The 26,868-nt window shown below is 41.0% G+C and overlaps 1 protein-coding gene and 1 pseudogene across 8 annotated transcripts; both read left to right on the top strand.

Moving 5' to 3' along the window:
* Nucleotides 1-81: 81 nt before the first annotated feature.
* Nucleotides 82-25,498, top strand: LOC118430574 (zinc finger protein 235-like). 8 transcript variants are annotated; one of them, XM_035841531.1, is made up of 3 exons: nt 82-356; nt 22,281-22,340; nt 22,958-25,498. In XM_035841531.1, exon 3 carries the CDS (start codon nt 22,973-22,975, stop codon nt 24,125-24,127), a length of 1,155 nt encoding a protein of 384 aa, XP_035697424.1. In that variant the 5' UTR covers nt 82-356; nt 22,281-22,340; nt 22,958-22,972; the 3' UTR covers nt 24,128-25,498. The 8 variants fall into 8 exon arrangements, with proteins under 8 accessions (XP_035697424.1, XP_035697425.1, XP_035697418.1 ...); XM_035841530.1 differs by lacking the exon at nt 82-356 and adding an exon at nt 6,619-6,743; XM_035841528.1 differs by lacking the exon at nt 82-356 and adding an exon at nt 18,554-18,775.
* Nucleotides 6,593-8,162, top strand: LOC118430438 (annotated as a pseudogene).
* Nucleotides 25,499-26,868: the final 1,370 nt, after the last annotated feature.

Genomic DNA, 26,868 nt, shown 5'->3' with positions numbered 1-26,868 from the left:
AAATATAAATATAATATTATAAGTAAAATACGTTTAGTAATAGGGTAAAATGTTTTGAACTGTGGTGTAAAGGAGAATTAAAATCGAGTGTTACAGACGTTGACCCTCCTAAATGGTTTGGAACAGCCCAATTTTCCCGCGGTGTCGTGACCTCACGGGGTCAGCTGATTGTGCGCTGTGCGCGGGTTGGTTCAAAAACAAGTTTTATGGCAGTCTGAAAAACAAAGAAATGCCTGCATCTTTTCTCTCTCACCCACCACAAGGCGGCTGGGTCTCGAAAATCTCTGCATCGAACATCAAACCCCACCGGTTTATTTGATCTGAAACGCTTTTGCATTGAAGTTGATTAGCTTGCGGTGAGTACGAACGTTTCAACGTAACATTTAGCAGCATTTGTAACGTTATACAAAGCGTTGTGTGCCAGATTAGACCAGCAGCTAGTGGAGTAGTGTCTTCGGCGGTCAGAAGTGTATTGTTTGACAAAGAACGTTATATACAGTAGAAGCCAGTTAATTGCACAACGGATAATCGTAAACGGATAAGAAACTTCTGTTAATTGCGCGAAATCCCAAAATCCCGTGGTGGTTCGGTCTAAAACCTCTTTAACATCATTGATATCGATAACCCCATTACGAAGTTCCAGTTGATAAGATAATGTTAATATCTTGTGTTCACAAAAATGAAGGGTCTTCGTAGGTCACAAGATAAAATTAGCCACAGTCAACCCCCACCCCCGTATTGGCCTCCATGATGTCGGTCAATATTCAACCATGGTAAAACCAAGGAGGTTATAGAAACCTCATTGTAAACCCTGTATTACACCCCCCAATTGACATCAGTCAATATTGACCAATATAAAGTCTTGCGTTACTGTAAATGCATCTAAGTTTGCGGGGATTTGAAATTTCGCGGTAGCAGGAAAGTAGAGTCTTCGTGGTAGCGCCATAGGCTGTAGTCACATACTATAATGGAAAAAATGTTTGCAGTGGTTTCAAGTTCGCAGTGAAGTAAACACCACAAAAACCACGAACATAAAACTACCGCAAACATTTCTGCATTTATAGCATTATGGTAAAACCTTATAAATCCCAAATTGACGTCTGTCAATATTGACCATGGTAAAATCTTGTTTTATGGTTACTCCCCCAATCAGTACTATAGAACAAAGTCCAAATGTACTGTATAATACAACAAAGTCCCACCAGCCACACCCCGAAAACGAAATGATGTCAATCAGAAGGGTAGGATCGGGTAAGGTGGAAGGACTTAAGAACTTTATATTTGTGTTTAGTCTGTGTCTTGTTGATCAACAATCAGTGCAGTAAATTATATACTGTAAATGCAGAAATGTTCTGGTGGTTTATGTTCGCGGTTTTCGCGTTGGCCGCTTCACCACAAACTCAAAACCACCACAAACATTTTTGCATGATAGTTAACATCCATTGGCATAATACCGGTCGGTTTACTGCAATTTCTCAAGCAATGCTAATTTGGCAAATGATCAACGCATCATTTTCTCCAGTTACATGTTGCTGTTACAGCTTACCTTTGCCACTTCTTCTGTGTAAATTATTTTGTCTCTCTGGTCCTGCTAAAAACATAATATCGTAATTGGAACACACCGCGGAATTGCACGGAGAACGGGCGCGTGGTTGGAAGGGGGTGCACTATACCGGTCGAACGAAACACGGCACAATTAACTGCCGCTATGTACCTTTATTCATCCTCTGTTGTTCCTTTCTTTCCTGTTAGTAGTTGCACAAAACAAAAATCTGCATGAGCATACAAAAAGTCATGAGAAAATGGGCGTATACTGACAAGAATTTTCATTTAATTTTGGTCCGTGACAACCGCTATGACGTAAAACTTTACTGCTGGCCGTAGCATTAAAAATGGCGGGAAAATGGCGGCGTACGTTCAATTTGACCCATTCAGCCGTAGATCCGGGCTATTATGCAACGGTTCCTCACACTTTTACACGAGTTGTAGGTCACCAAAAGAAATTCAAGATTGCTGTTGAATCATGCTCGTCTTGTGCCCTGAGCACATGTGATTATTATGTACAAATCTGGCGATGAACGTGACAGTGTGTTTGTCCCACGACGAGCTCGCCTGCCCCGAAAATGACCTGAAAACTTTTGGCCTTGTTGTCTTCGAATGCATTGTTATCGATGCTTTGTAAATTATGTATTGGACACCTAGACGTCTGAAGTGTGCATACCTCAGAAATAACTATTGTTGCATGTGTAGATCTCTTTAAGTTCCACTATTTTTAATCGACCGGTATAAGGCTTATGACCGGTATTATATATATATATATATATATATATATATATATATATATATATATATATATATATATATATATATTATGCCAATGCATGTTAGAGACTACAACTTGCATGGTGCTGCCGCAAACTTAAAACCAACGGGAAAAGTCCTGTTTTCTGCTACCGCGAATTTGAATCCTAGCAACCTTAAATGCATTTACTGTAAATCCTTATATCACGATAATCAAAGTGCCTCTCAATGGTTCATTACAGAAGTGGCTCTAGCTATCGACACTATGACAACAAATGGCATTGGATTCGAAGATGGTGAAAGACTATCACAGGAAGACTTGCGCTTGATTGCCAATAAACCCTTTCAGTGTGAGGAGTGCAACAAACGGTTCACTGAGCTGAGCAATCTGCAGAATCACAGGGTTACTCACACAGGTGAGAAGCCCTACAAGTGTGAGGAGTGCAGTAAGCTATTCAGTCAGCTAGGTTCCTTGACGAGACACAAGAAAACTCACACAGGTGAAAAGCCCTTTGTGTGTGGGAGATGCAGCAAGCAGTTCAGTAGGCTGTGTCATTTAAAAACTCACATGCGGACACACACGGGTGAGAAACCTTACAAGTGTGAGGAATGCAGCAAGCGGTTCAGTGATCAGGGCGACCTGAGGGACCACATACGTACTCACACAGGTGAGAAACCTTACATGTGTGAGCGGTGCAGCAGACAGTTCAGTCGGCTGGGTTCTCTAAAGCAGCACATGAGAACTCATACTGGAGAGAAACCGTACAGATGTGAAGAATGCCTCAAGCAGTTCACCTCATCGTCTGGACTCTTGTCGCACAAAAGGACTCACACAGGTGAGAAACCTTACAAATGTGAGGAATGCAGCAAGCCATTCAGTCATCTAGCTGCTTTTAAGGCACACAAGCGAACCCATTCAGGAGAAAAACCCTACAAGTGTGAGGTGTGTTCTAAACAGTTTCGACGGCAGGGTATACTGAAGGCTCACATGCGAACTCATACGGGTGACAAACCCTACAAATGTGAGGAGTGCGGTAGACAATTTAGCGAATCACACACTCTGAAGACACACATTCGAACGCATACCGGTGAGAAACCATACAGATGTGAGAAGTGCGGCAAGCAGTTAAGCCAGAGAGGTAATCTGAAGATTCACATGAGGACTCACACAGGTGAAAAACCTTACAAATGTGAGGAATGCAGCAAGCAATTCAGTTATCGAGCAGTTTTGAATGCACACAAGAGAACCCATTCAGGAGAAAAACCCTACAAGTGTGAAGTGTGTGATAAGCAGTTCAGTCAGAAGGCTCAGCTGAAGACTCACATGCAAACACATACAGCCGGTTGACAAACCCTACAGATGTGAGGTATGCAGTAGATAATTTAGTCAACTATGTATTCTGAGGATGAAGAAGCCATAGTACAGGTGTGAGAAATGCAGCAGGCAGTTTAGCCAGAGAGGTAATCTGAAGACTCGCCTGAGGACTCACAGAGCCTCAAGTGCATCACACTCTCATAGAGAGTCATCTTGTGGGAGTTTTGAAAACCTGATATTCTAAAACAAAGATTAGTCAGTTACATATTGTTGTTAGTTAGATCTAGATTTACATGTGTACATGTATTTGTAGTAATGGTTTAAGTGGTAGTTTTCAACACAATAGGTACTGGATTGGTGTTTATACATTTGTACATATGTTAAGACAAGTTTTCACTTCAAGGTTCTTTCTTACACTTTTTAAATTTTATCACGTTATTATAGTATTTAGAAACAATTAATGTTTATTTTTCAGAAAATTCCACAAATAGAAATGTTTAGTGACATAGTTTGCTGATACATGTCATCTACCGATCTGAAACAAGTATCTCAGATAACCATTGTATTAAATGTATCTGATTCTATTCCGGGTATAGGCTCCCAGTTTTAGGCTGACAGTGATAAAGCTGACAACAATATTACTAGTGGGAATTATACATGTATAATGATAAAGCAAAAAAACGTGTTTTGTTACTAATAATCTGTCATGTTGACATGTGGTTTTCCACCTGGCAAGTCTGTGTAACGCAAACTCCGCTATCCGGAGCTTGTAGCCTCCTCCCCGCGGATAGGCGCGGCAATGTACGACGGGCCTGAGAAGCGCGAATAAATCAGGCTAGTATAATTAAGTTTTTTACTTCATTTTGCATTTCATGTATTTAGTGAAATATGTTATTCTATAATGAATGCTCAGAAGTTGTTTATGTTCGGAATAAACGATTACTTCAATTTGCATTAGTCAAAAAGACAAGGAATCCCCCAGGGTAACAAATGGTTGTCTAGTCGTCTCTACAGCAGAAAAAAGGCAAATATTAGTGGGCTGAATAATGCACCAGAGGATTTAGCTGCATGGCCAGAATGTCTGTTGCCTTCTGTCAAATATGCCAAAAGCTAAGATTATCATTGTATTATTCTGGTAGGAAAGTTCATTAGAGGCAAAAATACCACATGCATAACGTACTTTTCATAGAAGGTTTCAAAGTTTGAAACTGTGCTAGACTGTCGGCCATGAAAGGTTGAAAAAAAACACGTAGACATGGAACCCCATAAATATTTTTGAAACTGCCTGTTTTCCCGCCTTTGTGACGCAACAATGTCAGTTGGGGGGTACATTTTTATTTCATGCAACAAAGCCCTTGCCTAGGGTAGCTGTTTGTAATTGTAGCGCAAAGACAGCCGTCTTTTCCAAACAAAAAAGAACGCCCGACTTAAACGCCAAATAAAACGTCAGATAATTATATATTAACCTCTGCTTGGAGAGTAGGGGTCAGCTAGCTGTGCGCTTTTGTTCAAACAAACACGTTTTATGGCTGTCTGGAATTTGCAACACAAAGGAAGCCTTTTTTTCCACCACGAGGCAGTTGACGTTTAGTAAATTACTTCTGTTTCAACCCCTCCTGTTTGTCGATCCTGCGCGCGTTCTTCTGCTTCCTCGTTGGTTAGCTTGCAGGTGGGTACAAAGCTTAGAGATTGGATTGTAGTCCATAGTTTGTAGTATAGAATTATTTGTCAAATTAGACTGGCTTAGTAAAGTAATATCTTCGGCGCGTAGTCAACTATGTGCCGTTCTTTGTTCTTCCAAGGTGCTTTTATACAAAAGCTCCTTGGTACTTCCACCAATTATGGCATCGACTGTACCTTATAACACTGTGAAAAGTCAAGCATCTGTACACAGCTGTACTAGTACAATCCTGCGAATAACATCGTAATTCTGTAAGATGTAACCTTCAGGACGATGTCCTGAAATGGTGCCCAAAGTAGTCCCGTTTTCCAGACTAAGGAGAATACAAAATGGATAAAACTGCACCAGCATTAGCCTGGATACCACACCCCAGCCCGATCTCAGACATATCTATCGTGCAGGATAGATATTTTTGAAATTGGGCTGGGGTGTGGTATTCAGGCTACCCTAGCATTGGCTTGAACCACTGTCCGCTCGACCAGCCCATGGCATGAGTCTGTTCGTTGAATTTAAACACACCGATTCAAGAATTCCTGCACTTCCTGTCATTTCTGAACAGGATTGGGATGTTACTGCCAAAAGCAAAGCCGTTTTCCATGAAAGAAAAATGTTTCCACCAAATGCAAGGAAGTTCCTTCAACCCTTGATCATTTTAAATGGGGGGATGGGGTCTTCATAAGGTTCCTGCCGTTGTCGTTCAAAAATCAAATACATGTAATACATGTGACCAGTTAAACGCTGGTAACATAAACACAGCAAACAATGATGCAGCTCACTTTTGGTTAGAACAGAATATACATGTACTCAATTTCTGTCTGTTTATCTAACAACTTGTGTACTATTAAAGCATAATTATGAATTTACATAGACACACGGCTGTCACTGAGTTCTGTTGGGCCAAAAACTTGATCTTGTACAGTAAGAAAAACATAGACCGACTAATATTGACAGCATTATTTCTCCCTTTTGATGTCGGTCAATCTTGACCATGACAAAAGCCTTTCATGTACCCAATGTGTGATACGGCGATCAAAGCACACCTGTTGGAATCCACGCACATACACGGCTAATGAGACATCATAAACTAAGCCCATTCGTCCACCTCAGTTCCAAACACTATCGGTATTCGTTTAGTATCTGATGTCAATCAGAAATGGATAGCAGGGAGTTGATGTGTGTGTCTAGTCTCTGTTGTTGATCAACAATCAGTGCAGTAAATTATACCCTAATTTATACCGTGGTAACCATGGTTCCTCTGTTCATTACAGAAGTGCGTGGCCCAAGCTGTGGTTACTATGGCAACAAATGACATGGGATCCAACGATGCTGAGGTTAAATCACAGGAAGACTTGCGTGTGATTGCCAACAAACCCTTCCAGTGTGAGGAGTGCAGCAAACGGTTCACTGAGCTGAGCAATCTGAAGAATCACAAGGTTACTCACACAGGTGAGAAACCCTACAAGTGTGAGGAGTGTAGCAAGCTGTTCAGTCATCCAAGTACTCTGAGTAGACACAAGAAAACTCACACAGGGGAAAAGCCCTTTGTGTGTGGGAGATGCAGCAAGCAGTTCAGTAGGCTGTACCATTTAAAAACTCACATGCGGACGCACACGGGTGAGAAACCTTACAAGTGTGAGGAATGCAGCAAGCGGTTCAGTGATCAGGGTGACCTGAGGGACCATGTACGTACTCACACTGGTGAGAAACCTTACATGTGTGAGCGGTGCAGCAGACAGTTCAGGCAACTGGGTTCGCTGAAGCGACACATGAGAACTCATACTGGAGAGAAACCGTACAGTTGTGAAGAGTGTCCCCTGCATTTTGCGACGTCGTCTGTGGCTTATTTCTCACAAAAGGACTCACACAGATGAGAAACCCTACAAATGTGAGGAATGCAGCAGGCAATTTCGTCAGCTAAATTGTCTGAAGATACACAAACGAACTCATTCAGGAGAAAAACCCTACAAGTGTGAGGTGTGTTCTAAACAGTTCAGTCAGCAGAGTATGCTGAAGGCTCACATGCGAACACATACGGGGGACAAACCCTACAGATGCAAAGAATGCGGTAGACAATTTAGCGAATCACATAATCTGAAGAAACACATTCGAACCCATACGGGTGAGAAACCATACAGATGTGAGAAGTGCGGTAAGCAGTTTAGCCAGAGAAGTAATCTGAAGATTCACATGAGGACTCACACAGGCGAGAAACCTTATAAATGTGAGGAATGCAGCAAGCAATTCAGTTATCGAGCTGTTTTGAATGCACACAAGAGAACCCATTCAAGAGAAAAACCGTAGTACAAGTGTGAGATGTGTTATAAGCAGTTCAGTCAGAAGGCTCAGCTGAAGACTCACAGGAGGACTCACACTGGGGATAAATATTAACAGACTAAGGACTTCATTGCGCTCCTATAGAACATACAGTATAGTTTGGTTTGGTTGTTTTGTGGGAAGTTTTGATATTTCAATACAATGCTAATTCAAGTATATCTCGTTGTTATACGTGTACTTAGATTCCTGTGTAGTTGAAGTAGTGGTATATATCTGGTTACAATTTCTATTTGTTTTTTTTACGTATTAAGTAGATGTCATTTTACTTGACATTATTTTCACATCTGGCATGTAAATGTCAGTTTTCAACACAGTAGGTAGGTCATCTCATCAAAATACACATATTCTCATCTAAATTACTAGTAGTTGGTAAATTGAGCTCTTGTGCCATGAATGCAGGTTAAATTTTTAGGTTCTTTCTTGCTTACTTGTTTGAGCAATCCACAAACAAAAGGCTTTAGCAGCAAAGTTCTTTGTTACCTGTTATCTACTGGTTTGAAATCAGCATATCAGTTAGCTGTGTACTTGTTCGATTCCAGAAATAGACTCACAGTGTGAGGTAAGGGGTTACAACAATAATGATGACAACAATAATGCTAGCGGGAATTATATGTGTTAAATGTGTTAAATGATAGATGTAGAAGGTACACATTTTGTTTCCATCACTCTAACTTGTTATTGTGATATAACTTCTATCTTTTGTAGTTGTGCTAGAAGCCTAGAACCATCACTGTAATTATAGGATGTTATAGATAGTAAAATAGGTAGACTTCTAACTTTATATTATTCTGATATGAATGCTCACATACATTTCTTTAAGTTCTTTATGTAACGAATAACAAATAAAGTTTTACCAACATTAAGTGTATCAGAAAGACAGAAGAGAGCCTGACACGTCTACACGTTAAAAATGGCAGTCTTTACAGGTTGCTGGAAACAGCAGAATTTGATTGAGCAAATAGACTAAAGAGCACACCAGAACAGGCTAGAGTTACAACACGCAATCTTAGGATTCTGTGACTCGAATGTGGTAAGCTGCGTATTATTGAGTCTATTTCTCCAGTATCTACTACCGCTATTTCCATCAGTCTTTGAAGTCCTGTAGATTGAGACTGCCAAATGCAGGATGTATGCCAAGTCATTACCCCAACTCATCCCTCAGCAATATACTATAGTAATTGTGTTGCCTTTCTTCGAACGTACCCATAGCTATAGGCTGACCAAGGTTTCCTCTTGGAAATTCCATTATGGCCCAAACCAAGGAGCATTAAATCTTTTCTTCCTGACCACTAGGTGTTTGAGACCAAGAATGTTATACAAGATGCCGTCCTTGTGGAGAATAATCTTCAAGAAGATTTGCCGCGGTGGCATAAGATGGCAGTATTAAAAGGGCAAAAAAACAGCGTCCAACTGACCACCTGTAGCACGTTGGATACTGTTGTCTTTTGCCACCGGTGAATCTGCTTGGAGATTACAACAGACAGTCTCTCGGAATGATGCAACTCATATCCAACACAGACAAAGCTACTTGTCGATACTTGTCCTCGTGGCCCAGTAAATAGTTCCCGTGGGTGCCTTGGTGTCCACGGAACACAGGCCAGAGCCTCTCATTGTCATGCCTGCCATGATTGTCCCGGGTGGTATCAGGCTTTTAACTAGATTACATAGCGACACCGCTCATCCAATAAATAAAGGTCTGCTCATGGCGGACAGCCTAGGGTGTCTTAAGGTCACAAATGTCCAATATCGACAGTCCCACTCTTTCATTCAGAAGTGTGCTTTAAATATGATTCTTCAGCCTCCAAAATGCATTCTTTTCAATGTAGTCACATACCAATACCTTTCCATTATGCTGAACTAACATTAAGTCGAGTGGAGCATAAATGCATAACGTTATACCATAATCAACGATTGCACTGAACGCCATCACTACTTTAAGTGATGAAAATGATTAACTTAATATTGTTGATAGATAAGACTTACAATATCATCACAACATTCCATTTCATCGTAAATAATAGCTACGCCTTTGGCTGTAAACATGAATGCTAGACATGGATAGGTACTATCCCATCTTTATCCCTATATCCAAGTTGAGGTGATGTAATGTAATGTATTGCTCAGATCAATGCTTATAGTATAGACATGGCATGGTCAGCGTTTGCGCAATATCGGGATTGAAAATGCAAATCAGGGCCACTATTGCTTTATACGCAATTGGACATAATAATATTGGGGGCCCTGCAATATTGGTTAAGCATGTCAGCGGAGTAGAAATATTGCTTTAGGGCTCATTTCTAGTGTGTGGGTGAATCAATGATTGAACTGGTGGATGGGCAGACGATCCATTCCAGCCATTCTGTGGATAAGCAGACCATGTCATGAGGCGGAACCAATGGTGAATTCTCGGATTCGGAAAAGCTTCTGGACTCTTCATTACAAGATGCCTCGTCCTTAATTAGGAAGATGTACATTTGATGCTACCAGCGAAGGCATAATCATCAAATGGAACTTCTATCTTTTTCCCAAACCGCAGAGACCATTTGCATGGGTAAGTGCTATGTTATCTATAGATACAAACTCGTATGGATTCCTTTGTCTGCGACAGTCGTTATAATTCGTTATGAATATGGTCAGCTGTATGGGATTATAATAACCTGTCTACATTTTACTGAATAAGTTCTTGTCTCTTTTACCTCGTGTCCAAATGTACTGATACTAAAGGGACTTCTGCTACCAGAGTAACAGGCATCCTGCGCTGGCGTCTTATCTACCAATTGATCATAATTTGCTCAACATGAAACGTATATAGATGTTAGCCTCCATAGCAGGCTCTCTATGGACTTTTTTGGCACTTTGTTCGTTTAACCCCACGACGAGCCTGTTGGTATACTGTAAATGCATTTAAGTTCGCGGGGCTTTAATTTCGCGGTAGCGGGAAAATGGACTTTTCGCGTTGGATTTAATTTCGCGGTAGCACCATGCACTGTAATCTCTTAGTCTCTACCAGACTCCGGATCGCTGGAAAAATCGTAGAAATGTAACAAATCAGAGGAGTAAGCCGGCCAGAGGAATATAACCGGCCAGGGAACAGCACGCGATCCTCTCTATTTGTTCCATTTCTACGATTTTCCAGCGATTCGGAGTCTGGTAGAGACTACTAATCTCTTACAATTATGGAAAAATATTCGCGGTGGTTTTAAATTCGCGGTGAAGCGGCCGCCGCGAAAACCGCGAACATTAATCCACCGCGAACATTTCTGCTCAGTCAAAGTTTGGGTGAAAGGCTTTTTTTTTCATTGCCACAGTCGGCGCCATTGGCCGCAACCTCCATTTCGAATCTGTGGTGCAATGGTATGTATTATCACTCAGGGAGGCCAAAGATTGAATTTAGGTTGTGTAAATCTTGGTGATATATAGACTCAACGTTAAACTGGCCACACTCTCCAAACTGTTACTAATGACAAAAGATGATACAAGATCGTACGCCTGGACATATCTTAAAAAGTTTTCTTTCATTTCTATCTTTTTTGTGGCCTGGCCAGTTAACCGGTTATACAAAAGAGCATGTTTAACTTATGGGTATCGGGTTTCCAAATTTCCAAACGTGCATTCATGAGCACATGTAATAGTTAACAAAACCTATGCATTATATCCTTCAATCAAGTCACAGAGCTTTAACACTATATCCCCTGTTCACGTTCTGCGTCGTATATTGCCATCATGTGCATTTATCGACCTCATGTCATCAACTGATTGCTTTCTCTTCCTAACAGTGCATTCTAAAATGAACATGCTGAGGCCATCAAAAATTGTGTGGAAAATTTATTGTCTGCAAGTTTGGGGAGAAAATGCGACAAAATTTGAATTCACACATGGTCTTCATGTATATATATATATGACGTGTTTCCACTGAACTCGTATATGTGAACAGTAAGATATTGCATGTTGTTGAAGTGGTACCGGTAATATCAATTATTGCATAGGGAAATGGCAGAAAATGAGTCAACGTTACACTTTGAGTGAAATTTCGAGGGATTGACGATTACCAAAGCAGGTAGTACTTAGAAGCAACCGTTCACGAGATGAGCTAATTCGTTGTTGTTACGTTACCTTAAATTTTCTGTAAGACAGTAAATGCTTCATAATTTTAAACGTCAGCTGAGGAAGACAATGTATTCCGTGTTGATCTTTGAAGGAGACCCGAATTGGTTCAAAGACAACATTATGGTCGAGTCAAGAAAGTGCGTAACTATTACACAACCAGTCCTTTGATGTATGGTCCATTTGGGAAATCGGCGACTGTACACCCACGCGTGAGGCATGGCGTGCGGAGGCCCGTCTGAGACCGATTCAGGGGAATGGATTCATTTAATTTGGGAGGAAATTAAAGGGCTTGGTTGTGGGGCATTGTCTATTCGTGGAACCGCCTGAAGCTGTCACCTGGGGGTACTTCATCCATGTTGGGACATTTCCATGTACGGTGAAGGTACACGTGATGGTCTCTCTGGCGTTTTTAGTGTGTGTGTTTGTGTGATGTTACAGTATAGATCCCCATCCCAAAGGAGATGCGGAACTTGGCTCTTTGAGCTGTAATGTGCTGTTGTATGCCTTTCCAGTGTTGACGATCGGCATTCAGGATGACAGATGACCTTGCTCTGGTCTACAACGGCATGAATCAACTTCGCCATCGTTAGAGATCGTTTGAGGGGTCTGCTCTACAGAGGACCGGTCTGACCGAGCAAGCATGCAGCTTGATTCAGGATGGGTGGCAGTCTGTACCATGTACCTTGTTCACCTTCTACCGGACAAGGCGACGTGTTTCCCCATACGGACCTCTCCAATGCCTACTGGGGACTCAGGGATCTTTGTACCCCGGGGTGTGTGGATGGAAGCTAGGCACAGAACGGTTTCAACAAAGGAGTTGATGCCCACTCGACTATCCGGCTACTCTGAAGATATATACTTCGAGCCAACCGACAAACCACTTGGGAACGGGACAGACAAAGAGAACGTGACAGATTCTTCAAAAGCAATAGATGCCAAACATCAAACCTCTGAAGACACGTCAAGTGGGGATTATAACGTGGAGATTGAACACCCAAGTTCACATATTCCTCGGCCACCTTTGACAGGGAGATTCGACCCGCCCAATGTTAGGAAAAAGAGTAATACTCGGTTACGACACTCTCACGGTGTTTTCACTTCTACAACCGGACCTACACAGATGACACCAGGCAGACGGCATCACGTGACTGTGCCTAGATCCGGTATTAGTGAGTGGGAAAGGTCGAAATCTTACGATGAGTTCCGACATAGCGACGGGAATGGCGTTCGTGGAGGAATAAGACTGAAGACGACGGCAACAAGCAAAAGACGAACCAGAGGTCGGAGTAATGGGCACGACTTTGCGAAGGTCCCACCTCGCCGTGTGGTGAGAAGAGGGGACATTTTGGGGTCTGGGTACTACGAGAAAGGGTTGCATGATTCTTCTGACGTGGCTGTTGTCACTGCTGTAGATGAGACTCCCGGAACGGAGATTCCGATAAAGGCGACAAAAAGCCCCCGGTTGCAAACCAAGGACTTCCAATGTCCCGACGACTACTGCGAGAATAACGGCATCTGTACAGTAATCAAGGGGCAGCCCAGGTGCGCGTGCTTACCGACGTTTGCAGGAGACCGTTGCCAGGAATTTGTGGGCGGCATGATCGTCAACTTCTCCGTGAACGAGCCCGTGTTCGCGTCGGTGCGAATATGGTGGGAAATCGACATACGCTATCCGATTTCAGGATTTCAGCTAGATTGCTACATGCAGGGTTTAGACTACGAGTTTAAATACTCTGTTCAGCTCGACGCTTTTACCAGAAACTTCACGCTGGAAGGGTTGCACCCGGATGTGAACTACCGCGCATGCGTGTCCCCCATCGCTGACGGGATGGTGCGAGCGCCCGTGAACTTCGACAACTGCAAGGACTTCTCCATCAGCGAACCCTGGGTGGAGAAGGAGAAGAGACTCGCCATCATTTCTGACTCTGCCATATGGATTCTGCTACTTTTAGTATTTCTGACAGTCTACGCGGCATCCAGATATTGTAGGCAGTGGTGATTTTCATTGAATTTGTATTTCCTATTACGGTAGAGCTATAGTTTAAGATATTTGATGCCTATGGTGTCAGATTAAGCCAGGTTATAATACATGTTGTTGTCTATAGTGTGTCAGGTTATGAATAGGAGAAGCATCATGACAATCATCTTCGATCTAAACATTTTATTGAAGGTAACTTTTATTTTTATTTTTCAGCAATATCATATATTTTACGGTTTGCATAGATGTGACAAAAGAGCAAAATCCTTCCATATTTGTTTCATATAAGTTTTATTTTACAATTCATATTGTGTGGTTTTTTTTTCTACTATTTTACTGCAGACATGGCACTCCATATTGCTCAAGTGCTACATCATCCTTTTGCTCCTTAATACCATACATTGCCAATATAATGTCCAAAGTTCCATCAACAACAAATGACAGTATTGATAACGTTGGTGGCAACAATAGAAGAATTAAATGCCTATGTTTGTAGCAGGGGTTATAGTGGCAACTAATACATGTTACTTGTAGTGGTCTTTGTATATGAGTTATTTCTTACTGTATATGAGTTATTTCTAATCTCCTGTGTGGATTTCTTACTCCTATTACCACTGCTAGGAGGTTTAGTCTATCTATTATGCATGGACCATAAAAATTCAGGGAGACAGTCAAACGCAATCCTATTAAAGGGATTAACAACTGCATTTCGTTAGCAAAACTATCGTTTCGGGGCCAACGGCTTTACAGGTTACTCTAATCCATGTACTGATTAACATAATAAACATCCCAGTCCTGAGAGCTTACCCATTGCCTACAAATCTGATAGTGTGTTTACCTGTGAATGAAGTTCTTCCTTAAATTGATAGATGTCGCTATGTATACTTCGGAACAACTCAAACCGGCATCTAAAGCAGACAGTAAGAATATTAGTAGCAAGATAACCCCCAAGTAGATCAGGCAAGGCAGTATCCAAAAGGACCAATCAGTGTCCAACATAACAGTCACTGGAGATCTGCCTTTACTCATACAGAGGGGAGCAATACTTTTCGAAAACGGTACCGTTTCCCCCTCTCGTGACCAAATAAAACGGCCTGTGTAGGATAATGGTTGACCCTTTAAATGCTGCGTTGATAGGTTTAGCCTGAGTACCATCCTCCGTAGTGACCACTGTCTCAATCCTTTCGCTTGCTAACCACGGGTATACACCCAGGTCCAGACTACGTGGTTAGCAAGCGAAAGAATTGAACCAGTGGTCACCATGAATGATGGTACTCACACTAGGATATGTTTGCTTTTAGATTAACAGTAAGATGTCTATGAATAATATCTATGGCCCAATGCAAGTTGACTCTATCGTATGAAATGAATTCCTTTGGGCGTATTTGGTGACTTTATTTGACAATACCCCAGGCCAAACCTCTAGTACACCAAGCGTCTGTTATAAGGCCTACTGCTTATTCAAATGCCCCTTTTAAATACATTTTATTTCACGCAATGCTATCTTATTTCATAGGTTTATCAACTGACTTTGTCTCAGGTCACTGCCTTTTTTTTATTTATTGTATTGGGATGATGATGATCTCAACCAGTTTAATTATCTTCAGTTGGATAAAGTCACGTCTTTTAAAAGTGACATTACGTTCACTGCGAGGGATTGCCCAAAGAACACTAAGGTTAGTTTGTTAGATCTGTTTATTGTGACAAATAAACATCTTTCCATGTATATATATATATAAAGTACAGGCATGCATGAAAATCCAATATCAATACCAGTTCAGCGATATATTCGCGTGAATTCAATTGCGTTTCATCATAAAAGGGTTGAAGGTAACGGTGCACAGCAAGTACAATGCAGAGTCTGGCCATGCTGACATGAGTGTGTGGATGACATCCACGCGCGCATCAATTTTCGGCCGTTTCAAAATAAAAAAATCAACCATGCATGAATCGTACAAAAGCAGCTGAAAACTGAAAAAAATATATGTCGAAGATGACAAAAACAATATCGGAATTTGATATGTATACGGATGTCGGAGAATGCCACAGTCATTTCCAGGGTCATAGAAGAAGATGTGAAAGAATGAAAATGAAGAATATATTGTTCGGTATACCATACTCTTCGTGTTCAATCTTCCTGACCAAATACTAGGTTTCATAATGAACGCAACTTTTTTTGCCAAACTAGTTTTTATTCGCATACTCGCATTAGGTTTGGGGGTCCCAGGTGATGTCATTTATGTAATTAAATCAACATGTCCTAATTAAAAACTAACTGATATATCGGAATTAATTGCTATATTAGTTTTTAGTGCAAGTTTCTGACAAATATGTTCTACAGTAGTTGTGTTATTTACAGATGACTAAAGCTTACGGTTTTTTATTTTCTTATTCGTACTAGGATGATGGCCGCACACTGAATTTGGATGGACTAATGGAAGAACTGAGTCTGAAATATTCAACCGGTCGCGACTAAAAGGGTTCAATCATACCAACAATTACACCATTATGATATGAAAGTTCATCTGTGTTGGTAGCAGTCATTCTTGAACTAGTTTAACTGTAATTAGTCTGTGTAACACAAACTCAGCTGTCCAGGGCTGTAACTGGCCCCACTAGGGGGCCGGCGGATGTTTGGCGGGCTGCTATAAAGCGAGATTTAACCAGGCTAAACTGTAATATCAAACACCAAAATTGGACTCACCCAAATTTTCGACTGAACAGCACCAGTCTTTAACAAGGAATGAACAATCCACTGCTGCCGTGACGTCACATCATGCAGATAGAACACGTGACTCAGTGAGCAGTTGATCATACGTTGCAGGAGGTCTATGGTGCCCACCGTCTCATTCCATCCCATCCGGGACATCCCAATCATTTCTCCATGTATTACATTAATGAAGGTTAGACATCCATCACTCTTCTTCAGCGTTACTAGAAGACACTGAAGAAGAGTGAAGGATGTCAATCGAAACGTCCGGAAGTAAATCTCCGTTTTTTATCCAGTTGTAGAGATTGAATTCTATTTGAATTCTCCACGTATTGTTTTCTCTCGTCCTTCCCTTGAAATCACATTTTGGCCACCATGTAATACGTTGTCGATGCGTGGTCCATTTATCTTTCTTTTTCAACTTTAACAAAAAGGTAACCGCCTAGTCAATAACGATTTATGAATATCGAATTATTAATACTAAGTAGGAATTCCTGAATTACTTGCGCGCACATATTAGCGTAGAAATGACGCACAAAATCGATAACGTTAATCGTCCGAATCATCCAGTCGCCTGGTCGTCTGCAGAGGCTAATCGTCTGCTTTGATAGGCTACGATTCTTTTGACATTTCAGATCTTATTAAGACAGTAGTTTTCCATTCTAAACATGCAATGCAGCATGTCTATCAGTAACGGGTAAAACATATATCTGTCGCCTCTCGCAGACATAAATAGATTTTGTTCTTCAAAATATCAAATACCTACTTTTCATACTCCTGTCTACCCTCGTACACCCTGGTGAATTATAAAATACTTGAAGTTATTCAGTGCATCGTTTAACCATTGTTAACTGAGAATATTTACTGATATAACAATACTTTAGGTTTGGGACTGCATCACCCAGTTCCAGTGCACTGTGAACCTGTAACACCTAACTTCAGTTCACTGTATATCAGTCAGTATAGCCCTGACGACGATGACAGATGGTCATCAAAACATTGGCTCTTAATAAATTTCATGGCTGTGTATGAAGAACTTTAATTGTGACCTCGTATACCCTGTTTTGACAATGCCACTGTTTTATATCATGTTGGCGAAAGCTACGTTGTGCATTAGCAGTATTCTTATATTGCGTAATATCTATTGTAAATACATAATGAGAACCTCACTGGGACATCAATTATTTCAGAGCGTTGCCACAGTGCTTACTAAATAATGCATAATACAGAAAGTCAATGCATGGAAATTTACACGTACTGCCAAGCTACTTTTGCAGTCACAACAGACAAGAACTCAATCCTATAAAGTTTAAGGCCCTGCGTTACATCGTTAGGGGCAGTAATGCAGTTCCAATCAATCACGGTAGGCCCGTGTCCGTAAGAAATCCTGACGGTTCCGCCTATACGCCGTGCCATGACGGATGACACGGTCGGCTCTGTTTTACCAGAAGATGAGAGCCCGGGTCAAATGTCAAGCTGAACGTCAGATGATACCAAGGCCAACCACCAATCGCGTTAAGGCAATGACGTCACCCACTACCAGATTGCCGCGGCTTTGTTCCGGTGAACGAACCCCTGAATGAGACCCGTCTGGGTGATGAATTCACAATCGTACATACGCGATGCAGAACATATGATCTCCTGTCACGGTACATTGAGAAAATGTTATAGAAACATGAGGCGACAAATTTCCATGCCATGTGCAGACATACATGTAGAAGTGAGATAGTGCGCGCTCTTTGTGATGTGCTCGGCATGATACATAGTGAATAACAGGCTTCAAAATTATGTGGATGTAAAGAACGCGCCCTTTTTGCAATGTTCTATTTTATCACGAGTTTTGCACTGAACACACAAAAAATAACTAACAGTTTCAAGACGTCTTCTAACGCTTAAAGAACATTCGGAATTCTATTGGAATTTCCCTTTTAGTGTCAAAGACATTTGTCATAACCTTGCGACGCATTCAGCAATGTTAGAACATCCAATAACGTTCTTTTTGGAGCTGGTGTAGGTGAAACGAATCTAATGAATGAATTGATTTTCTTCAAGATATTTCGCCTCACGTATGTGTGCATTGATTTATGATGACTCTCGGTGATGCAGATAGGCTACATGGCATTGAATGACGGGTGCATAATGATTGCAGCCTGCCCTGACCATGCTAAGATCATTTCAATACCCGAAGTCGGACCCGATAGACGTTATCCATCAGTCACCGCTCGGGATTCCGTCTTCGATTTTACGATAAGACAGCGGTAGGGCCTAGCGTGATCCGGGTCACGTTAAGATCAGTAAGCGGTGTTTGTTTCCAAATAACGTCCGCCGAGACCACGGATAATCCTTCAGGTAAGGTTCATTATGTTTTTTCTAAGGCTGTATCACTGGGCTATAGATACTTGATATAACGGTATGCCATATCATCTCACAGTCATCATGTTTTCTTTGATGCAACGTCCCTCATTTGGCCCCATTGTTTAACAAACATCAACATTTTTCCTTGTTTAGTAGGCTGGAAATTTCGCGTGTTGCAAGCGACAGGTACAGCCTTTTAGAAACACATTTATTGATTTTTGCCTCTTTGGGTGAACTGGTATTATGTAAATATGGTTTTAAGAAGAGATAGATATTCCTGGGGCCTGTAAGGCGATAGGGGGTCCGTAGATAGCGAACAAGGCGAGTGAAAGGGTTGGAGTGGGTGTGCTTTCCCGTGGTGATTCAACTGACAACATTTAGAGGGCGGTGAGTTCAACATCTTTATAACATCTTGGTGCATCTCTGTATGAATCCTGTATCCATAGCATCATCGACACTCTTGTTAAAGTTGCCACTAAAATAGTTCTATGGCGATATTCATTGATCGTTATTGGGTCCATATCAACAGAGCTTGTTATGAATGACAAGACAAGATTACATGTACTGCTAATTTCACCCCAGGCATACATACAGACTCGTCTTTGATGCTCTTTAAACATACTCGACACTGAGAACGCGATATCCAAAAAAAATCGTGACTTGAATGCCTTTTTTTAAGCGTCCAGTTATGGTAAAAATGACTCGAAATTACGTCTTATCTTGCAGTCTTAAACGATAAGAGAGACTTAATCTTCTTATGTGCTTTGCGAAGGTATCTCAGTGCAGCGTAGAAATAATATTTGTCATGGTTAACACACACAAACAGTGTTTGATTTTCATTCAGGACACAAAACATCAAGCAGTGAAAGGAATATCACTGTCATCTCGCTATCGTAAACTCACAGACCAATAAGAATATGACAGCACATCGCCGCAGGGCATATGAATCACCAAGGTCGACCCAAGGTGATACATGGCACTGTTTTGATATTTCATCAGCTTGCATGAGTTCTGGCTACAAGATTAATATCATACGTAACCATCAAGGGCATGTGCCAACGCTACAACGTCGCAAAGGGGCTTTGTCGAGCAACATTAAAAGATTAGAATAGAGTGCGGGCTTTTGGATAAGCCAGGAGCGTAAAAAGCAAAGTTCTGAGCGATACCGAGAGTGAAAGAAGTAGCCTCCATAGCAGGCTTCCAGGATTGCCTTATACCAAGGGATGGTCGTCTGTCAGAATACTGATAGCAGTCAGAAAACTGATATTTAATTTGATATTTAAGCAACACGTACAGAGCCCAGAAACTAGGCAAAACGTAACGCCTACTTTCCAGGCTAGAGAAAAAGCAGGTTTCCATCCATTCAGAACTGCATCCTTTTTTACAGTCTCTTGAGAGCGATGTCCTTGCATGTTTGATTGGAGAATATCCGAGCAGCAGGCAGCAGCACAATTGCACAGTGTGTGTGATTTAGCACCTTCCAAGGCGCGTCCGCTGAGATTGCCTCTCGCACTGAACGATCCATTTAAATCTTGTGCGTCTCAGAGGGGTCGCTATCGTCTGAAGGAGAGGCCTGTTAACGGGTGTTTTCTTCTCCATATCAGCATGATTACTCAGGAAACCAATTGTGGTACGATAGAACTTAAATGTGAGGATAACGGGTAATTCTTTTAACAACAGGCAATAAAGACCAACGCTAAAGGTCTAATGTGTGCGCAAATGTCTAGAAAAATAATTGAAAGTATATTTTCCTTGCCTTTATGAACAAGTTATAAACCAGTCAACAAGTCCTTTGTTTAGGTTGTTGAAAAAAGATTAAAAAGAAAATCATATAAAGCTAGAGACATCGTATGCCTCAAACTATTGAATTTTGTTCTGACAATAACATTAAGTTTAAGAAATTCGAATTTGTAGAGAATCTCCCATCGGTATGCATATGACGTCAATCAAGGAACTACAAAATGCTGGAGGCGTTTCTAATGAACACTACATAATTGGAAACGATAATAAACATCTTTGCTGACAAATGGGTGTGCGCATCCATAGAAAAAGGTGGATGTGAATATTCATGCAGGTTGAGCGGAAATCTACATAGATTTTCAAAGATCAATAGTAAGCATGTTCTGGTTCTATTCATGCAAAAGTTAATGTGGTGTCTAATAGTAGCCGTAAATTGTAAAAGTATAGTTTTAGTATCATGGTATCATAAAGAAGCAGAACTATGGTGCTGTATGAATATGGTTCTTGACAGTCATAATTTTCTGACTATTTTCTCGGACTAGGACAATTTCTTTCTAATACAGCAAATCTAAAGACCATAGCACAGCTGATAACTGATTGCCTACATCTTAAACTATGCCTACTTCCGAAATCAATTATATTCTAAATGATGTCAATTCTAAATGCGTGTCCATCAATATAACGAAAAACAGCACATCAAGCTAAGTTGTAGCTTTCTACTAGGTTACATTGAGGAAATTTGGGTCATCGGAAATTGCTTTCGAACCAACATGCCGCCCGAGGAGTGCTAATGTTATAAACAAGCCGTTAGAGTGTTATCGATTTACAAGCAGATGTTCCTTACAACCTTTTTATACTCAAGTGAAACGATCTGAGACAGATGAGAAATTGATACTAGGGGGAGGGGGGTAATTGTCGATGGAGTTTATGTGTAGGGATAAAAAATGAGATAAAATTTAAAGAAAGACGGCTAAATTTCATGATATACAGCTAAAAGGGAGAAGATACGAAGAAATGAGAAGCATATTGTGGAGAAATCTATACAATTAATATGACAAATACTGCATAGATTATTTGCTAAATCAATATCCCAATGACTAACATCCTACGTGTTACACGTATTAAAAGTATTGAGGTAAGATCGATTCTGGAAGCACTTTGATTATAACAGACGCCTGTATGGACTGAAAGTACTACACCTTGCAAAATGTATAATGGTGGCTTTATGAACACACTAATCAGCCTATAGAAGGAAAATCCACAGGACAGCTCAATAAACCGCGAGCTAAGTCGTTAATGCTTAGGTTTAGTTTGCATCAAGCAGTATGGGGCAACGAAATGTTCAAAATTCAACACTGTTATAGAAATTCCATGTAAATTGATCTAAAATTCTAGTTATATAATTCATTACCTCTTCCGACGTCTGCAATTAAGTTCTGATTATTGCATTCTCATCTGTTGATATCATCAGATAAGAATGTCTCAATTTATCCTGAACTATATTACACGCTGGCGTTCCAGAAATAACTGTACTTGCATGTGGGTTATACTAGAAGTACACTCGCCCTAGAGAGCCAGTTTGACCATTGAGGCCCCCTTTTCTAGGGCCATTATCGTCCAGCTACCCTGACAAGGATAGGGCAGACTGACACGTATAATCTGTGTTAGGTGGGGTTCCTATTTAGAGTATCTATTCATTTATAAGCTTATCAACTGATAGAAAAATGAAAGGGCTTAATCGTTATATCTTTTTCCTCAGCCGGAGAATTAGACCACGACAGGACTCGTCCCCCGTGCAGTATCAATTCTACAGTACACGGTGAGTGATGAATACTGTATGTATGTACACATTTGTAAAACTGCGTATAACGTTACCTCTTGAAGCTAATTTCCGTCAAGCGTAATTGCAGTAAACATATGCACACATTCTGAAACACGTGCTTGATCAATGCGCAAAGGAACAAGATTTTATCTATCTGATTACACACTATTATAGATATGACAAAAGAAATACAATACTATTTGCTTCAGTCGTCACAAATCATTATTTCTCTCATCTGTACAATACTTTTCCTCCTCCACTGTTGTATTGTCTGTACTATGGTTTCGTAGTACTGCTCTGTTCCACATGTATTTATTAAGCATTTCTGAACGTATGTAAATGTGTATTTATCTGTGTAAATGTATGTTAATCTATGTATATGCAGCTTCGTATTTATATTTATATTTGTGTATGTGTGTGTGTATGTGTACGCACATGTGTATTTGTATATACATGTGTATGTAAATGTGCATATCTATGTGTATATGTATGCATATGTGCATGCAAGGAAGTTTAAAAAACATGTTTTTAAAACCGTGAATGTCGTAGTATGGCTATGAAAGCATTTCCTGCGTTTGTCTAATGAACACAACTCGCTTATTTTCTATCTGCAGTGACCACTGGCTAACATGGCAAGACAACACACTCTTTCGCTTCTTTTGCTGCTATCACTGGTGGAATCTCCAAGTGTCACGATGACTACTGCCCAACGTCCTCCTAGTGGTACCACAACAAACACCAGTTTGCAACTTCAAAGCACAACTGCCCCTAATATGACTGCCTCTAACATATCGACAATGCAAACGCCAAACACCAGTCAACATGCCGTTCCTAAGGACAGTAGGAACCTAACAGCCAATGACACAAATATGAAAGAATTAGACATTTCGGCGTCTCTCAACAATAGTGTACAACATAACGTTGATCTAAATGAAACATCGTGGAATTCTAGTCGAAAAGGAAATTACTTTACTAAAGGTAAACTAGGGGGTGGAGAGGTCCAAAGAATGGGACAGTTCTTTACAAATTTAGAAAATCGTAGAGGCGAAGTTAACCAGACAAAAATATCCAATATTACCTACCAAAAACTCGAAAAGAACGAAGGACCAAATGCAACGTGGAGAGACATGACCAGAACTTTTATTGATAAAAAGTCTACAAGTATGCCAGGGCTAAATTATAGCCTTGGAGATGAAAGTTTAACAACGGTGGAACCCACGCCCGCGGAAGGCCATGACTACATTTTGGTACCACAGACACAGTCACAAAGGATTATTTGTGAGTATGACTTTGAAATTGGCTGTTTCCGCTCCAACGATGTCTATAACGGAAGTGACGTCGATCTAGCCGGCATTGTGGTCCTAATCAAGAACGTGACCACCAGCTTAGCCACTATTGACTGGCGTGACTTCAACATATCACAGCCTTTTCCAGAACCGTTCTACGTCTACGTTTACGCCGAGAAATTCAGCACAGAAGTCAGTCTCACCAAGAAATCCGGCGAATACGTCTTCCAGGGACTTTTCTCCGGGGAGACGTACAGCGCTTGCGTACTATCTGAAAGGTGGGTGCAGAGGAATAAAGACTGCACTCCTTGCTGTGGACAGTTTAAGACGGAAGGAAAAGATGACCATGTCTACGGATGGCCACTGATCAACCGACTGGCTATCGTTATAACAGCCTTCCTATTTATTATCGTCATGTGGGGAGTTGGGACCGCATGCTACTCTAATGACTACACTTTACTGGTAGAGGAATCGGACTTCCCTCAAAATGGATATTGATCCATTCCAGAGTTCCAGATCTCTGCGTATCTAACAATAATGCTGGCAGCAGACTCTGAAATTGTCCTATTTAGTCTGAATCATGCTCAGCATACCAAGACGCAGCGGGTAAGATTTTGGATTCTGTAGACGACTGGACGGGTCCTGGGTTTGGTGGTCTTCGAATGGCGCTCTCTCCACGAGACTGCGATCTTTGAGTGACCATGCAGCGACCAAAATTGGACTTGTGTCACCCTTGATTTCGTAGTTAGAATATGATGTAAGATGTATAATTATGATTTAACACATAAGATAAGATCATGTCTGTCGCGAATGAAGAATGATACCCAGGACAGTGCAATATCCATCCAACATTGAAGATACCTCAGGCATCCAATGCCACAACGTCAGTTATGCAGTACATCGTGCGGTTTTTGAAAGATTAAAAAAAGCTTACTGTTTGCGAAAGGATAGTATATCCGAGATATCTCTGTTACATATCAGTACCTGTCTTGACTATTGTAAACTCTAAGTCATAAGTGATGTGCTGTAGAGCAAATGTTGGATTTCAACCAGTTGAGATTGACGTTGCTACCTACATGGGGCACTTTACAAAATGTAAGGCACAGCATGTTGTGGGATACGTATCTTACATGTAATATACGAATACAATTGCAATACAATTGCAATATACCACATTGAACTGCATTTCCTTTATCCATACATGGTTGATCTCATTAGGGACCTGTCAATTGGTCTTAATGTACCTGATATGATGCATTGTTCCATAAAATACTCTTAGAATTGTGTCTGTAAATTGCCGGCAGGCCACGTACTGAGCCAGCTCTGTACCGTGATACCAACAGTGTTGTATGTATTCAGTAAGTGGCTTCGTGAAGTGACATGACTCATGGTACGTTAACCTGGTGAATATCATCCGGGGATTTTGCTTACAGTTCAGCAGGGAGCAACCTGGGCATTTTAACGGCTCTCAGGGGTACGGACTAAAGAATTGGCTGATCCATCTCCTACGTGACAGGCATACTGTAGGGGCAGATCGTCAGTCATTGGTGCTGAGGTCAAGGACCTTTTTTACCTTTGGGTGTTAACATTCTGTTATGCTAATTATATCAACCCTAGGGTACTAGTATATGCAGAAGGTGGTTCCAATACCCTTGATTACAGTAAGCCATTTAGGTCCGTCTCTTCGATGTTTTGTTTTTTCTCACGTCAGTTGATACGTTTTACAGATCGCAACAGTGTTCGCTGCAATCCACCAAAGCAAATTGTTCCATAGATAATCTTTTGTTGTGGATCCACCCTGGATCCATTGCCAGAGAGAAGTACTTTGTAAGATTTACACAAGTATCGATAGGGCAAGATGAACCGTAATGTTCAAACAAACGGGAAGATTAAGACAAGACAAAAGGGGAAACACGCTGAAGAGCAGAAATAACCTTCCATACTGTATGCTGAAAGGTAGGTATTATCATTATCTCAAGTTTTTGTGTGACCTTAGGAGATGATCGCACTGTCTGCGAGCTGGAAGCAGACTTAATGGACACAAGGCATCCCGGGAGCCGCCTTAAGAAATGGCAAGCTTTCTCAGTGATCGTAAATCAGGTCCTGCCGGGATTCCGTTGTACGGATGGATACTAGTTAAGTGCGCGGGGTTTTGCAATGGACTAGAGACGCTGTAAAAGTGCAGCCGTTCCAATTACGTGTTGATTACTTCCAGCGTTTACGTTACAATTTAAAGTAATCCTGTTGATGTAAAGGTATTTCTGAGGTTAACCAGATTCATGGCAACTCGTTATCTCTTTGCGCTGTAAATCAAAATATATTTCCAGATTGCCAGCAGTTCATCACACAATTGTTTAGGGAAATTGCAGTTTCAAAGGGGAAGGTATGAGGTTTGGCTCGCACAAGATGACAGTAAACTTAATGTTCCTTTTATGGAGATAACATGCATTCGTACCTAGATAAGATGTATACAAAAATGAAATATAGAAATATTGGATTCATGTGTTTTATTAGATTTGCTGATCATACCTAAAGTATAACTAACTGACTAAACACCTACGTATATCTCTTCGCGTAGACAAAATCTACAAAGAGTGACGTCGCTTTTATGTCAACATTCACATGCTCATAATTGAATCCACACAAAACATAACCTGAACAAAGAATGGTTGGCAATTGAACTATCTTACCAGATATCGTGTACAACATAAGGGCTCACGCGTTGTGGGCTCACGCGTTGTGGAAAAATTGTCTAGGTATGACGGTAATCAAATACTAAAGTTTGCGCAAGCCCCATCTATCGGATCGGTGAAAATTGCAACCACATGAAAGAAACCAGCGAATTTCTTATGTACTAAGTACGTAACAATGATAATGATGATGTACAAACAATACCTCGAATTATAAGTCAGAGTTTTTCTGCACAATATTTTGCAAGTGGATTTGGTATTAGACAACATATAACAATATCAGCGGTCGTACCTAATATCCGGGTAGGATTCATTCACCTTCCCCGGATTACATACTAATCAGTATCTTACAGAATCAGAGCTAGTAATCTTCCACAAGTACAGAGTGTTGGATTTCGTTTGTGTTACAAGCCACAGTAAGCCCCCACATTACGATCAAGAATAACGAGAAAGTGATGCAAATGGACAGAGCGTGTATAATCCACAGAACGGTATCATGCAAGCTTCTCTCTTTACAACTTGGTTGAAGATCTACGCAGACCATCCCTC

The sequence above is a fragment of the Branchiostoma floridae genome, chromosome 14, assembly GCF_000003815.2.
Source record: "Branchiostoma floridae strain S238N-H82 chromosome 14, Bfl_VNyyK, whole genome shotgun sequence".
NCBI classification, from domain to species: domain Eukaryota; kingdom Metazoa; phylum Chordata; class Leptocardii; order Amphioxiformes; family Branchiostomatidae; genus Branchiostoma; species Branchiostoma floridae.
This window is presented reverse-complemented; position numbering and strand designations above follow the sequence as displayed.

What these genes read in the sequence shown, in the direction of transcription:
- LOC118430574 (XM_035841525.1), top strand. Translation starts at nt 12,379, where the DNA reads ATGCAGCTTGATTCAGGATGGGTGGCAGTCTGTACCATGTACCTTGTT.